This window comes from Hippopotamus amphibius, chromosome 6, assembly GCF_030028045.1.
Source record: "Hippopotamus amphibius kiboko isolate mHipAmp2 chromosome 6, mHipAmp2.hap2, whole genome shotgun sequence".
NCBI classification, from domain to species: Eukaryota; Metazoa; Chordata; class Mammalia; order Artiodactyla; family Hippopotamidae; genus Hippopotamus; species Hippopotamus amphibius.
The window spans coordinates 5179412-5194541 of record NC_080191.1 but is presented as its reverse complement, the minus strand read 5'-3'; the positions used below and the strand labels follow the sequence as shown (position 1 = coordinate 5194541).

General features: G+C 35.1%; 1 protein-coding gene across 4 annotated transcripts in view; it reads left to right on the top strand.

Moving 5' to 3' along the window:
- The window catches only part of QKI (QKI, KH domain containing RNA binding), a 150019-nt gene extending 144068 nt beyond the window's left edge, over nucleotides 1–5951 (top strand). For all 4 annotated transcript variants that reach the window (XR_009054183.1, XM_057737629.1, XM_057737628.1 and 1 more), the window contains exon 8: nucleotides 2808–5951. Coding sequence is in view for 3 of the 4 variants with exons in the window: in XM_057737629.1 (XP_057593612.1) it covers nucleotides 2808–2824 (17 nt within the window). In the remaining variant the exon portion in view is untranslated. The remainder of the gene's footprint in view (nucleotides 1–2807) is intronic.
- Nucleotides 5952–15130: the final 9179 nt, after the last annotated feature.

The window sequence follows — 15130 nt, the reverse complement described above, 5'->3', positions numbered from 1 at the left end:
TTAAAGAGCTTGAAGACTTTTAACTAATACATTACTTGCAGAGATTATTCAATAAGTAGACCCCCAAGCTCAGTGATTATCTATGAAGATAATATGTGTCATGCACAAGCATGTAAACCACCCTTTGTGTATCAGAAAAAGTCTCATAAGTGAAGGAGGAAATTTAAAAAAAAATTTTTTTTAAGTAACTTTCCATTTAAGGAAACCAAATAATTCCATGAATTTGAAGCTTTTTTCCCCTACATTGTTCATGTCTAAAACAGTCCTTAAAGAGTATTTTAAAGTAGTTTTTCTTCTGTTGATCTTTCCCTGCATGTACCTTTTAAGAGATTGCTCATAATTTTGTTTTAACACAATAATTATTGGTCTACTCAATACTCCAGTGCCTTGAGATAGTTGAAAATATTAGGGAGATTTTATATTTGGAAATGACAGCACATTCCATGTGAGGCTCTTTTGTAGTTATATGTGTTTTGATTAGTCCTGTCACTGTTTTTATTCAAAATGCAATGTCAGCAAACCGAAATGCTAGTGTTTTTTTTTTTTGTTTTTTTTTTTAAATAACAAATACTCGTATACTGCTGTTACTATCACTGTATGCACTCATTGGGTCTAAGGGAGAGGTCTGAAGTCCTTTACTTAAATTATTTTATGATACTACTGTTTTCTCTATTTTTGAGGTTTTTTTTAAATTATTTTTTAATCTTTTGAAGGGAAGATTAATATAAGTATTCATTTAATGCAAGGAAACTCAGCCCTTAGACCTATAACCATGTAATTCTATATGAGCATTTAGAGTACTGCATGGTTGACAAATATCTAGTTCTTTACTAAAAATAAACCCACCTCTACACATATTTCAAAACTGAATTTGAAGCGTATAAAAGACCAACTGACTTTTTAGTTGTAATGAACCATAAGTGATTTTGCACAGTTGACACACCTGTGTGTACTGTAGGAGGCCAGGACTTGGCAGAGGATATATTCTAGGTTTACTGGTATATATATAAATGGTAGTTTGCTTTGTTTATATATTCCACATTCAAAAAAAATAATCAGAATTTTTCTAAATAATGATTTTACAAAAACCATCACTTACATAATTTGTATAAGAAACTTAATACAATTTTAATCAAAATTTTAAGTAATTTCAAAAATGCTTTAAGATTCTCTATTTCTGGAGTACCTGTGAAGTGGTATGACTACATCATGTTAAATATTTATTTTCTTCTTTGATTTTGGAATAGCAGTTTTTATTTTAAATAAAATTCCACTTATTTTTAAGAAATTCAGGGAAGATTTGGTCACATTGAAGATACAGTATTTTTGTAGTATTTATAAGCTATCCTACATGATAGACTATAGAAAGCATTTTTGTTATATGAAGGTAAACCAGTCCATTATATAGATCATTTAAACTCTGTGAAGTTACACCTACCGGGCTTTGATTTATGAAGTGGCACCGAATCTGCCTTTGCACTGAATATCTTTTCATTCACATCTCCTCTGCCTTAGTCACAGTGGCAACAGTACAGAAAATTCTCGCAAACCTCAGAATATAGTAGAAATAATTAAGCTGTTGAATGAGTCTTAAAAATCATACTACTGTTAAGTGGACCAAGTTTGGTGAAGCAGAATGTGACAGAGGTTGATTAAGGAAGGAGCAACTCAAGGACATTGGGAACGATAACTTTTCCACTTGAGAACTACTTTGTGTTTTACTGTAATTTTTTTAATTTTTTTTTGTTCTGTTTGTTATTTTGCAAAAGAAAATAGTATTTACAGGTGGCTTCTTTTAAAATATAAAATATAAAGCAGGAATGTATATGAAATGTCAGATTTTATTGTATTTGCAGAGTATTAGCTTTGAAATTGAATAAAGAAAGCTGTTTGTAGTTTTAAAATGCCTTATTGGTATCAATTAGAAATTTCTTCTATTTTTTGATGTACTTAGAGCTTTTCGAGTATAGAATTTTAAATGGCAGGATTTTACAGTGTTTACATGCAAATGCATTTTTTAAGTGTTCTATATGTGTAAAATAGTATTTTCAACTGGAAAGTGTTGGCTAGCGCAGAAGGCCTGGCCTTTTTCTGGTTCCCATGATGTTGCCTACACTACTAGACTACAGTTTAGTGTTGCTTTGTATCATGAGGCCAAGAAATTCCATGTTGTTTGTAAATAGAATAATTGAAAAAGCAATAAACATTTATTGAACAAAAGAAACCTTGTTTGGCACAGAGTTTATGTTGAACCAAATTATTCATAGAAATTTAAATTTCTTTAGATTCATTTCTGTTAATCATCAGTTATTAATAATCACATCCATCATTAATAGTTGCTTTAATGCTTGCATCTGAGAGAATACTAATGCTTAATAGCAGTCAGATACTGATAACAACCACACTGACTGTTTCAGAGTTCCGTATACCAGACCTATTCATTGCTGTTGTTTTCCGATTTCCTTCATTGACTGCTACTAACTATTAGTTGTTAGTTGTATTTTATTTCTATTTTTTCCTGTTAACAGTTTTTTTGGGTTTTTTCTTTGTTTTTTTTTTGTTTGTTTTTGTGGAAGTGGGCTCTTCTTCATTTGTTCAAATCATGATATGAAATTGTCATGATTTTTATTGTATTCTGTAGATGGTGTCAATCAGTTTGTCAGAATTAAACATGCTTTTTTTTATTAGTTGTGATTAGTTTTTCATGTTGTCATTAAGCCGTCACTAGCTGAAACTAATCTCTTCTCTATCTTTTCTTTTCTTTTTTTTTTTTTTTTGTTTTTTGTTTTTTGTTTCTAACCACCCAGCCGCCACCGGCAACTAACCTATGACCTTCTGACCTCTGAACTCTTCACCCAATGATGACCTGACCATGCCTGCCTGCTGATCAGTTAACTGGTAATCGCCTTTGCTTGCCTGTCGTCAGTGCAGCGAGCTGAGGCACTTGTCCGTTCGTCTTACCATCTAACCAAACAAAAGACAAAGAAATTGTTGTCCTCCAACTCAGCTTTTGTTTGTTTTTTTGTTTGTTTTTTTTTCTTTTTCTGTTTGGGTGAAAGTGGTTCTAGAACCTGCACTGAATAGTAGTAAAGCAATAAGGCCCAATTCATCCCACAGCACTGATCATCTTTTAATGTCCCACCCTAAGCGAACGGTAAGAAGGCCTCACTTCAGAAGGGGAGACAGATGGCCCTTAACTACTCAGTGACAGAGGCAGTTACTGTGAGAGACTTCTAGGAATCTTTTCTTCTCATAGCGAGTCAAAGCTCTCTGAATGTACTGTGTGATGACGCACCATGCATGAACCTTTGGTCAGGGATGTCATTGGTGAAGTGATTTCAAAAAGTATTCAAAATTTGATATGCTGTTTAGTCACTACAGTGCCCTCACAGGGCAGACGTCGCAGCCTTTTTTATATCGCCTGCCAAAATTTGAAGTATTAGAAGTGTGCCATGAGAGAAACCTTAAGGAGTTGTGAAAAGTAATGCAAAGAGCAAAACTGCAGCACTATTTTTAAAAAAGATAAATATCGGAGTTAAAATTACTGAACCTTTATTTTACACCTCCTTTAAAAATATGAGAACAAGGTACATGCATTATGTGTCACATTACTGGGCAAACTGTTCAAATATTTTTTTTAAACCTCCCTGTATAGAAAAAAATCATTAAGGATGTAAAAGCCATGCTTGCCTATTTGCTGTATACATGTAATGAAATTGTAGATAAAGTGTAGTGCATTGAAACAAATGAACAAAAAGTAGATACTTTTACTATACAAGGGTGCTGGTGCAGAAAAAATATATATATTTTTGGAAATGTAGCATTTTATACTTTCAAGTGTTATAAAAAAAAGAAAAAGAACAAAGAAACCCTTTATTTCATTAAATGATTTTTTCTGGTGGTTGTCAAGAAACAAAAGACCAAAAGAGCCTTTTTGTCTTTCTTTTTTATTTTTTAAGTATTGGAATAAGTCTAAAGAAAAGAAAGTGCCTTATTTTCCTTCATGGTCATTTAGTCAAGTGTCTACTGTAAGATCAGCTCCTCCCTCAGAATACAAGTTAATGCATGTTACTCAGTCGCCCAGTATGTGAAAGAAGATACGAGGGGAGACAAATGAGTTGATGGTTTGAATTATATGATTTTTGCCACGTTACCTTGATATAAATTTGCCAAACCTGATACTGTGAAAAAATTTGACAACTTTTCTAATGCCTAACAAGTAAGTTTTAAAACATTCTTTTAAAATCATAATTGAGTGCTTTTGGTCATCACCATATTTGATGTTAGTCCAGAGGATTCTGAAATAAAGATGATGTGACCTGAACACCATTTTACAGACAAAATTAGAGCTTTATTTTGTTTGGGGGAGGGTGGTGGTTAGCTCTGTCTTATGAATTGGAGGTAATAGCATACTTAGTGATCTTTTTCACAACGAATCTTTGTGATTTTCATTCTGGAAAACTATTTTTAAATGGCCCACATTTAATGAGTCTTGTTTCTACCAGATCACATGGGTTGGCCATCTCTCCTGGTTTAAGTAACCTAAGCCACCGCACCCCCTTTTAACTTTAAAAGAATGTGAAAAACTAGCATCATTGTGCATATAATACTCAACTACATGTGAGTTTAAACTTCCAATTTTTCATAAAGTTAAGGTAGTTTTGTAGTTGGAGCTATCTGTGCACAAAGCCTATATCTGCACTCTTTAAGTAATCGTTAGCTGCTCAGTCAGTACCAGACGTGGCAAATATCAAGTGGCAGTGGATCCCCAGCTCATCAACTCCTTCCCTCTTACATACCTTCACAGCTTCACAGTCAAAGGTCAGCAGTAAGCTCAGTAAGCACCCTCGTGGTGACCCCCTCCATCATCTTGTCTCACTTGGAAACCGTTTTCAGTTTATTTACTATGCAATAGACATTCATTGTTTTGTATTCAGCTAGCTCTGGTTTAGTGTGCCACTGCTTTGTCTTTCTGTTACACATACAGTTGTTTTGATTTATTTACAATATATGCTGTGCCATTTTGATTTTTATTTTGTTTGGTTGGTTGAATAAATTTGCGACACTCAAACACTTGAGGTGATAGTTTAAAACGATACCAGTATTTGATCCAGTTTCATCTCAACTATGTTATACCTGGACACTTTAGATGTTTATCAAAGGTCTTTTATGGGGAAGAAAGTAAATGTATGAAATAAATGTGTGACATTTATGAGTAATGTTGGCTCTGTACAAACGTTTGAAAACTTAGTTGACAAAATTTTGGATCAACTGAAAAAAAGCATGACTTCTGAAATCTCTGAATGCCTTGGTTCTCAGTATTATCATTCTTTATTGAGTTTATTTCTTATTAAAATATGTAGTTTTTAAGACTTTTTTTTCTGACAGTATTATGTAATTTTTTAGTGCGGGTAGATGGGAGTGTCGCGTGTTTGTTACCGTACAGCTGACATGTATTTTTGTCTATTCTTTATCTCAGTAGTTCCATGCTATGTATGTACCATAACCAACCTATTGCCTATGAGAAACATGTAAGATAATGTATTTACAGCCATTGTTACAAGTTTATAATGTATTTTTCTATCTTGTTTTATATGTATGTTATATAACATTCAAAAAGAATTTTTTTCTTGATTGAGAAAAGGATACAAAATGCAAAATCCACAATTTTGATAACTGAAAATTGCCAATTGTTTTGCAGTACTTTATTATATTGGGTGTCTTGTCTTTCTTGGGCTTTTAGTTAGCTAATGAATGAATACATTAGACACTTTTGGGTTTTAGTTGGGATTTTACATAGCTTGCATTTTAATTCTTTGGTTCTTTGCTGTTTCTATTAACCCATAGCATTATTTTAATAAATGTTATAATACCAACCTACTAACTCTGGACTATGTCTGTTTATTAACCTTTACATGTTTAATTAAAATAAACAAATAAAGACAAAAGAATGTAAAGTCTTGAATTACTGGACTAACCCTGAGGAACGTGACCACAGATAACATAGCGTGACTTGTTTTTATGTTGTTTGTCAGCTGACAATTCCGCACACTACTGTTAAAATGGCTTTGGTTATTCTGGCCTTTTACCTTGGGGGGTAGGTGCCAGTAGAGATGGGAACAAAGTAGTGTTGGTTTGAGGCGTTCTTCTAGTCTTGCCACTTGCCTTTCAACCTCTGCATTACTAATTCCACACTTTCTTATTTTTCCTTCTCCAAAATAATCACTGTCTGCTCACAGCATAAAGAGTAAAGAGATTCATCGTAATGATATACCTGAGAAACCAGTTTGATTCTTTGTTGAACCACTGTTTGAACTTTCTATAAGTAGATAATTTTATGGTCACATTATAAAGCAAAGAATCTGATGATGTTTTACCTTTATTCAGATTTGTGTTTTAACTGGACATTTTTTTCCTTTATAAAGTTTTGAGGTATGTTAGCCAGCTGCTCCTGTTAGGGGTCTCAACACAGGTAAAGCCAAAGGTAGAGTGGCTTTTTGTCTCAGGACAGTCCAGAGTAAGCCGTTCATAACCACCACAAACCCACCTCTCCTCGTGGAACCCTCAGAAAGAGATCAGACAGCGTCACTGAGCTTACTCTCTCACCCTGTTCCAAAATACAGTCAGAATACCTTAATACAAGAAATTTAAGGGAGAAGAATAATGGCATTTGAAAAGTTATATCTAGCACTGTTTGCATGCAAGTCAATTTAAGATTTATTAAATATCTTCATGCTTTTCTTGGCTGCAACATAGGTAAACTGACCTCTGCTTATCAGTTCTTTAGTTTAACTCTTGAGGTGCATTTTTATTTCACAGATATTGATATTTCCTTTTCTGTGAAATAGTTCTCCTGGATAATAAAAATTCTCAGGATGAATTTTTGCATTTGTAAATAATGCCTTACTTTTGTAAACTACGTTTTATTTATTTTAAAGTTCTAAAATTTGGGGCTGAAATCAGTCACGTTATAGAAGACATAACACCAATATGCTATTAACCAATCAAACTGTCAGAGTACTCCCATAGTATATATACATGTATGAAATAACATAGAATAGTGAGAGCATCTGATTTAATCATAATTGAGGTGGTTCTTTGGGTCAAACAAATATATTGTTTCTCTGATGGGGGAGGGGGGCGATGTATTATTGTTAGCTAAACAGAGCTTTAATATGCTACTCTCCGTAAAAGTTCACGTTGCCGTACAGTTAATATATATTATTCTGTAAAAATTTGAAGATGTCTTTCAAGCTGCTAATATACAAGTCATCATGGTACCATGTCACTGAAATTGATGAAGAATTTCTATGCAATTTATTCCACGTTTTCTGAAGCCTGTGAATGCAATCTCATCTCATTTTCAGTTAAGAGTACTTTCATGTATAATTGTTGTATTGCCACCTTTTTTGTTGTAGAAGTCCACTTTTAAAAAGCAAAAATAACATTACATAAACCCACTTTTATACAGGCTGTTGTAACAGTATTAAAATGAAGTCACCAAATTGTTAGAATGATAAAATGCCAGTCAGTTGATTGTTTTATACTACTAGTATTTGACAAAGCTATTGAAACTTAAGCTTTCAGTCAAGAAGTTGGTGAAATTAATGTAGTTAGTAGTCAAGCATTTTTCCCTTAGGAAAAATGTCAGGAAAAATGTAGCATGAAAGTTGATATTCACATATACCTTAGTACCCTCTGTATGGTAGAGTCCACCTAGAAGGACAGTTGAAGCACCCTGTCCATAAAGCCTAGATGTGCATATGTTTACACAAGATAGGAGGTGGTTAAGGTTTCTAAATAAATACTGGATAAATATCAAGGATCTAAATTTTCTAGTACACCAAAAGCAGACAATAGGTTTAATTTGTTACTCATTACCAAATCAAGAATCTTTTCTTTACCAGCTAAGTCTAATACTTTTATAAATGACAGTACAAGGTCTCTCCAGTTTGAGGGGAGGGGTTTGTTTGCGTGTTTGGAATAAGATGTCTGTCATTCCTTGTTAACAATCAGCAATTGTAGTATTTCTAGCAAGTGAGTTTTTAGGAGAATGAACTGTATTGCTAAATTATAATCCATTATTTAATAGCAAAAATTACCCAGATTATTTTTTGGACTCATATAAACTTTCTAAGTACATAAGGTAATTTTAAAACATTGTCACACATTTAATACCTTTATTTAAAATGGAAAAATAATTCATATTATAGACAGTTATACTTTTAGAAATATTCATATGGTATACACATGTAATTTTATCTGTGGTTTCTTTAACATAATATTATCTAAGTTGAAATGCCTTTGCTATGAAGAGACATTAACAAAATTTTATGCTTACCTGGTACTCAATGCTGAATCAAACTGGTTCACTTAAGTGTAGTACTCTCCTTTTCTGTGTTTCTGCTGCACTAATTGCAGGGGGTGGGAGAGAAGGAGGAAGAATTAATTCTCACCAGAAGTGGTTGGTAGGTGCAGCAAATAGCAACACAATGTGGATTTCTCATGGCCTACAATTTTGCTGTCCCTTCGTGGCAAAAGACACCACATGGTGGAAAAAGCACAACTCCCAGGGTAAAAAATTAATTTATATCTTTTTTAAAATACTATCATTGAGAAATTTTGATTACCAAATACATCTTTTATGGTTTATATTGTAGTGGTGTGTATAAAACATTTAGAATTTTACGTGTGGAAATTGTACATATAGAGGAACGTTGAAATAGGTCTTCCCAAATCATATGTGAATGGAGAACCACGTATGACTGTACATGACGTGCAATAAACCAACTGGAAAAAGTGCATGTGCTTCATCCTCTCAAGCCAACTGCAGCTGAAGATGCTGCTGATGCCCCCACCCCCCGCCAACCCCATACAAGTCTAATATCAGAATAAAGAATGCACAGTTCATTTTAAATTTCTACTGGTCCTTTTAACGCTGCTTAAAAGAAAATAGAAGAATCTGACTTTCTGGAGCTCTAATTCACGTATCTAGAAGCCGATCGTAACCTTTCCCCTGATTTCCAGTGATTAGAAAAAGAAATTAGTAAACAGGCTTACTAGTGTTTCTCAGTTGGATGTGCATCCAAAATACTTGTTTCTAATTAAGAAACAGGTACAATCCGTATACAGTGTTTAGATGTAAGAAAAAAGAAAGGCCTGCTGACCAAATTTTGATCCTCTAGGCTATGTGAAAGGGATTAGTGTCATCAATTTCTTGAACAAAGAAGAATTGGTAAAGATACCTGTGGTTTGAAACCTTTTCTCAAAGATTTTATCTTGACATCTTTAAGTTTTAGGACTCCCTTGCACCTTCAATTTCCCGGTCCTTACTTAGAAATGTATTCTCCAGGTTTTTCCTCCTTTCTGATCACTCAGCTGGAACCTTTGTTTTCCTTGGCAGTATTCTCTCCACAGGCTTCTAAAAACAGCTGCCGTGGTGGACCAGAGCACAGGGTACAAGCTAGCAGCCCACAGATGGCCTTGGTTTGGCCTATACATTGTTGCTGTTGCTTTCATTAGCTGCCAGCACTTAAAAGTCTTAGTAGACTTTTTTAAATCTCTTCCAAAGTATACGCTTCAAAGACCAAATTATCTCGAAATCTGCAGCCTGCACGCGCCTAAGGCAGCCATCAGCTGAAAGTGCAGAATTCTACTGTCCCTTTTAAACCAGGAGCTCCCAGTTAGTCACTGCCCTACGGCTCCTTACCGCCCCAGTATCACACCTGGACTGTGGATTCCCATAGTTCTAACTTGGTTTCATTTTTTCCTCACTGCCCTGGTTCCTGTAGATATCTTTGGATTCAGAATGGTAATTTTGACTCTTAAAACACCAAACTAGCTTCTCAAATGGTATAAGGCAAAACATTTTAATGTTTTTCCTCCTGAAAAATCAGATAAGTATGGTTCCTCTATAAAAATTAGCCTATGATAATTCATGCATTTCTTAATATTTAGGGAGGAATTTCTAGTGTGTGGAGAGACTAGATAACGTGGGTTTCCTTCCACATGTGATTTTTTATAATTATCTGCCACCTCTTTGTAGGAGCTCTTCGTGGTCTTGTTAGAAAGCAGTTAAGCTAATTGAACATTTAAAAAATATCCCACATCTAAAAGAAAATATTAGTGACAGTAAGTTGAGGATCATGTTTTTCGAGAAAATATACATTAAAAGTAGATCCTCCAGTTAAGTACAGTTTTGTGAAGTATAGAGAGAGTAGAGCCCCTCATATGTGTGCCTGTTTTTATGTGCTGTACGGCAGTTCCCCTTGGAAAGAGCATCTCAAAATCGGGATGAAAATTTAACTCCTGTGGTTCTGTGTTCTTAGTGTATGCTCTGGTTACTTACCTGACTACTAGGAAAAACTAGGGGGAAGTAGTTAAAAGTAAAATATTAGAAGAAAAGATTTGCAGGTTAATCCACAAGTATTTTCTTACAGAACTATTTGAGTTGATACTGACAATTGCATAATCATTTAACTTCAAACTTCCATCAAGGGTAGGAATCAATAAAGTACCTTACCTATGCTCGAAACCTGAATTTTAAAACCTCTCGTCACAGTGTGTGAAGTGATTTAGCCTATAAAGTTAGAACAGACTAACAGTGCAAGTGAGGAGCTGCCTTGAACACATCTTAAGTAAATTATTTATGTTAATGATGCTTTGGCCCAATGTTTTCCCACTGAGGTAAAAGAGCATTGAAAAATTGTTCAGAGGTTAAACTTATTCTAGATTTCTAGATGGTGGGGAAACGGAGAACTTGAAGTTAGTGGGTGGAGCACTGTACCTCTGAAAACACCAAAGCTAAGAACCTGAGAAGCTAAGATCTAAGTTGCTGTGCCAGGGGAGAAAACTAGCTCAACCCATCAAGTGGACAAACGCCCCATCCTAAACTACTATTCACGCATTGGTTAGTGGGGCTCTTAGCAGGAAAATCGGTTTTTAAGTCAAAGGAAAAAAATTAAGAAACTGGGAAAGTTTGATATCACATCTGAGAGTAGTCTATCATCGCTAAGTATCAGTGTTGGTTTTAAAATGAATTAAATCTCTCTCACTGTTCTCAGGTCTAATAATAAAAGCAACCTGGCATGGCGAGACACAAAAGAAAAAATGCCGTAGAAATTTTATTTCTATGTCTTCCAAAAGGCATTGCATTTTCATTGAATTCTACATGAGTCTATTTGACAAAGAGATTTGGTACTATTCAAGGAAAACATCACTGTGAACTCCGTCAATTACCTGTGCTAATAAATACCAAGAAAGCCTTGTGAATACCTTGACTCCTTCAAAGAGGTGTTCACCCAGATTCTTGTAAACCGCTTGTTATCCTCTGCTAAAGATTCTCCACCTCCGCCCGTAACATCCTAGAGAATTCATAGCAAAGAAAGGGTATTGAATCAAATTATAGATTGTATCTGAACTAAAGCTAATGAGAAGTGATCCCCAGGAGGTATAACTTGTTTTAATTATTGAAATACACATGTAATATTTTTATCTACAGGATTCCACATTTTAGTAAATACACAATGAGCTGTGGCCAGTTATTATTAAGGGAAGTATTGGGAAGCTCTTTCTTTCCTTACCGCTGTGTCCCCTAAATTCAAAAAGAAGTACTACTTTCTACAAGACCCCATTCGACAGAGCTAATGGAAAGGAAAAATACAAAAATTTAAATTTAATCTAAATAATACAAACTTGAAAAATGGGAGTTGTTTACTGCACCAACTCCCGTTTCTTAAGTATTTTTTCACTACTAGGCCCGAAGGTGCTGACGAGAACAATGCATGCTGTGAGATCCATCTCCTAGCAGGTTCCTGGCTGAGCATTTGGTGATGATGTCAAAATGCACCACCTGGAAGAGCGTCCTCAGCAGGTGGCACGCAACACCTCAGGTTCTGAGGCACAGTAGGCTCTTCTGCCTCTGCTTTTCAGTCCGAATGACCACCTACACTCTCTATGAACATTTCTTAAGGGTAGGAGCTCTTTGTAGAGTTGCTATAATGAAAGTAAAATACAGACATAGCCGGGGGAAAGTTGTCAGGCTAAATGTTAGGAAGGGATTGCTGTAGTACCACATCGTATACCAATGGCTTTAAAAAGTAAATATCAGATAAAAGACACTAGAAAGTATCCCATCCGGAATCATGTCTGCCTTGTACTCGGTGTTACTCATGTTGATGAATTATCAGCACCACAGTCAACTTCTGAGCGTTTAACGGGTTTGGACACATGGTGTTAAATCAAATGCACCAGTCAGTGCATGATTCAATAAACTCAGTAACATACAATGAACAACAATAACCATTTCTCTGTATAACGAAATGCATTAAAATCAAGTGTTTGTGCATCAAACTTGCCCAAATATGGTAAAGCCATGTAATGAGATAGGCTAATGGTTTAAAATCAAACCGAGAGGAAACCATACACTTTGAATATCCATGTCCTTTCAAAAAATGTTCCCTTGGTGACCGATTTGGAAGATTTTGCTATTATTATTGTTACTCATAAGACTAAAATACATAGTCTGTGTAGAAAACAAAGATAGGAAGCTTCAATAGAAGACGTCTTTTATTGCACAAGTAAGTTTTAGCCTCTTTTTAAAACAAAATTTATCAATTTTTTTAATCATCCTTAAGTTACGCTCTTCAACCAAAACAGCTCTAAGAAAATTTTTAAATATTTGTGAGGCCGCAAATTAAAAACCATACAGACAAGTGTATAACGTGTATGTTGTACATTTATTTTTTGTTTTTCAGAGAGAGATAAGCTTGCTTTCCGCAAGTTGCACTGTGGACTTATTTTGCCGAAAGCATACAAATATCTAAAAACTTGGTATATTGCAAAGCAAATTAGAAACATATAACCTCAGGGGGGATGGGGGTTGGGGAGGAATGAACTGTGAGATTGGGATTGCCATATATACATTACTAATAAAAAAAATCAAATTGTACACTTTAAATATATTCAGTTTATTGTATGCCAATTGTATCTCAATAAAAGTTCTTAAAAAAAAAAAACACTAAGTGATTTGGACATCCCAATCGACAATCAGAACAGAAAACAAAATTATTTAGAGTTTATCCTAAAATTCTAGCATGCATCTCTTAAGGAAAACCTACATATGGTACAGTGGGTATTCTATCCAGAGAACTGGAACAGAGAAAATAGATGAAATATGCATTGAATAATCATTCTTTCAAAACTGGAAACTAAACTGGAGATCACAAAGACCATGGTATTTTACAAAGCAAAATTACCCAAGCAGGCTCTATTTTAAGAATACTTGAGCTAAACTAGATACTTTTAACTTAATACTAATTAAAAAGAAAAATTGCCTCTTAAAAAATAAATAGCATACAACCTGCTCCTTAGGAGTTTGTGTGCTTTGTTAAAGGGAATATAAAAACTCTATGTCCATTATCCAAATAAAGATTTCAGTTCTACACGTACATTATAGTACACCAAGTTAATTTGGAATATGTGTGTTTACAGAGATAGTTATCTTCATTGAGGCTGTTTGATCATAGCTCTTTTTTTCATGGTTTCTTCCATCACAGAAAATGTCACAAATAAATAGACGTCATTTTTATTTTGTTAATTTAATGCCCTGGTGATTCTGGCAAATGTTTTTGTCTTTTGTTTTTAATAGACTTTATTTTTTAGAGCAGTTTTAGGTTCATAGCAACATTGAGCAGATGGTGGAGAGGTTTCCCAAATTCTCCCTGCCCATCACGTGCACTGCCTCTCCCACTATCAACACCTCGCACCATAGAGAGCATTCCCTACAGCCAGTGAGCCTGCAATGATGCCATTATCGCCCAAAGCCCATGGGTTACACGACAGCTGACTCTTGATGCTGTACACTCTGTGAGTTTAGACAAATGTATGACGACATGTATACATCAGTAAGGTATCATACAGAGTATTTTCACTGCCTTAAAAGTCTTCTATGCTCCATCTATTCCTCCCTTCCCCAACCCCTGGCAACCACTGGTTTTTTCCTGTCTCCATAGTTTTGCCTTAACCAGAAGGTCTTATAGTTGGAATCATACAGTATGTAGCCTTTTCAGACTGGCTTCCTTCACTTAGTAATATGATTTAGTTCCTCCATGTCTTTTCATGACTCGTGGCTCATTTCTTTTCAGCGCTGAATGACATTCCGTTGTCGGAATGGCACAACCTCTTGGTTGCTTCCATGTTTTGGTAATTATGAACAAAACTGCTATCAACATGTGTGTGCAGGTTTTTGTGTGGACGTAGTTTTTCAATTCTGTTGGGTAAATACCAGAGAGCGCGATTGTGGATCATATAATAAGAGTATGTTTCACTTTGTAATAAATTGCCAAAGTGTCTTTCCAAAGTAGCTGTATCATTTTGCACTCAGAATTTAACAGGAGGATGGTGATGAAGGAGGTTAAATACATATATGTATATGTATGTATATGTATGAATTTTGAGACTGAGCTGGTCAGTTACATTGTTTCAACAGACAAATCCATTTTGGAATTCAGGCAGATTTATTAAAACTATAAATATAAGTGAAAGGAGAACTCCCAAAATCACTAAGCCATTTTATTCACACAAGAAGTATTTATGTGTGGAGAAAATGTGGATACCATGCCTGTCCTCTGTGAGACAACAGTGAAGATACAGCTCTTACTTTAAAACAGCTCACAGCCTAGCACCGAGGAAGACAAACTCACATAATATAAAAATAGTATGTTAATTATCCAGCCTGCAGAACGACAGCATTCCAAGTCCCAATTCTATGCAGAACATCTAGTAAATTTATGATTCTCTCTTGTGAAGAGGGAAGCAAAGCATATGTTTATGGTAAAGATGGTTAGATTTTAGTAGAAAGTCCTGCTTCTTGGTGTAGCTATATCTGAAGTAACCCCATTTCCTAAAATCCCATCTTATTGAATTACTAACTCAACAAAAATATCTTTAGAAAGGCACTTCGTTTTGGCCGTTCAGTCTCAGGGGAAATAACCCATCTGTCCTCCTCCATCTCTGGTTCCCTGTTGGGAAAGACATTCTTAGGCCCAGGCCTCCGGCAGCTTAGGTCCTAACCCTCCACGTCCTAGGGAACTAGGGGTCTCCTTTGGATCTAAAGCCAAGTCCTACTGTG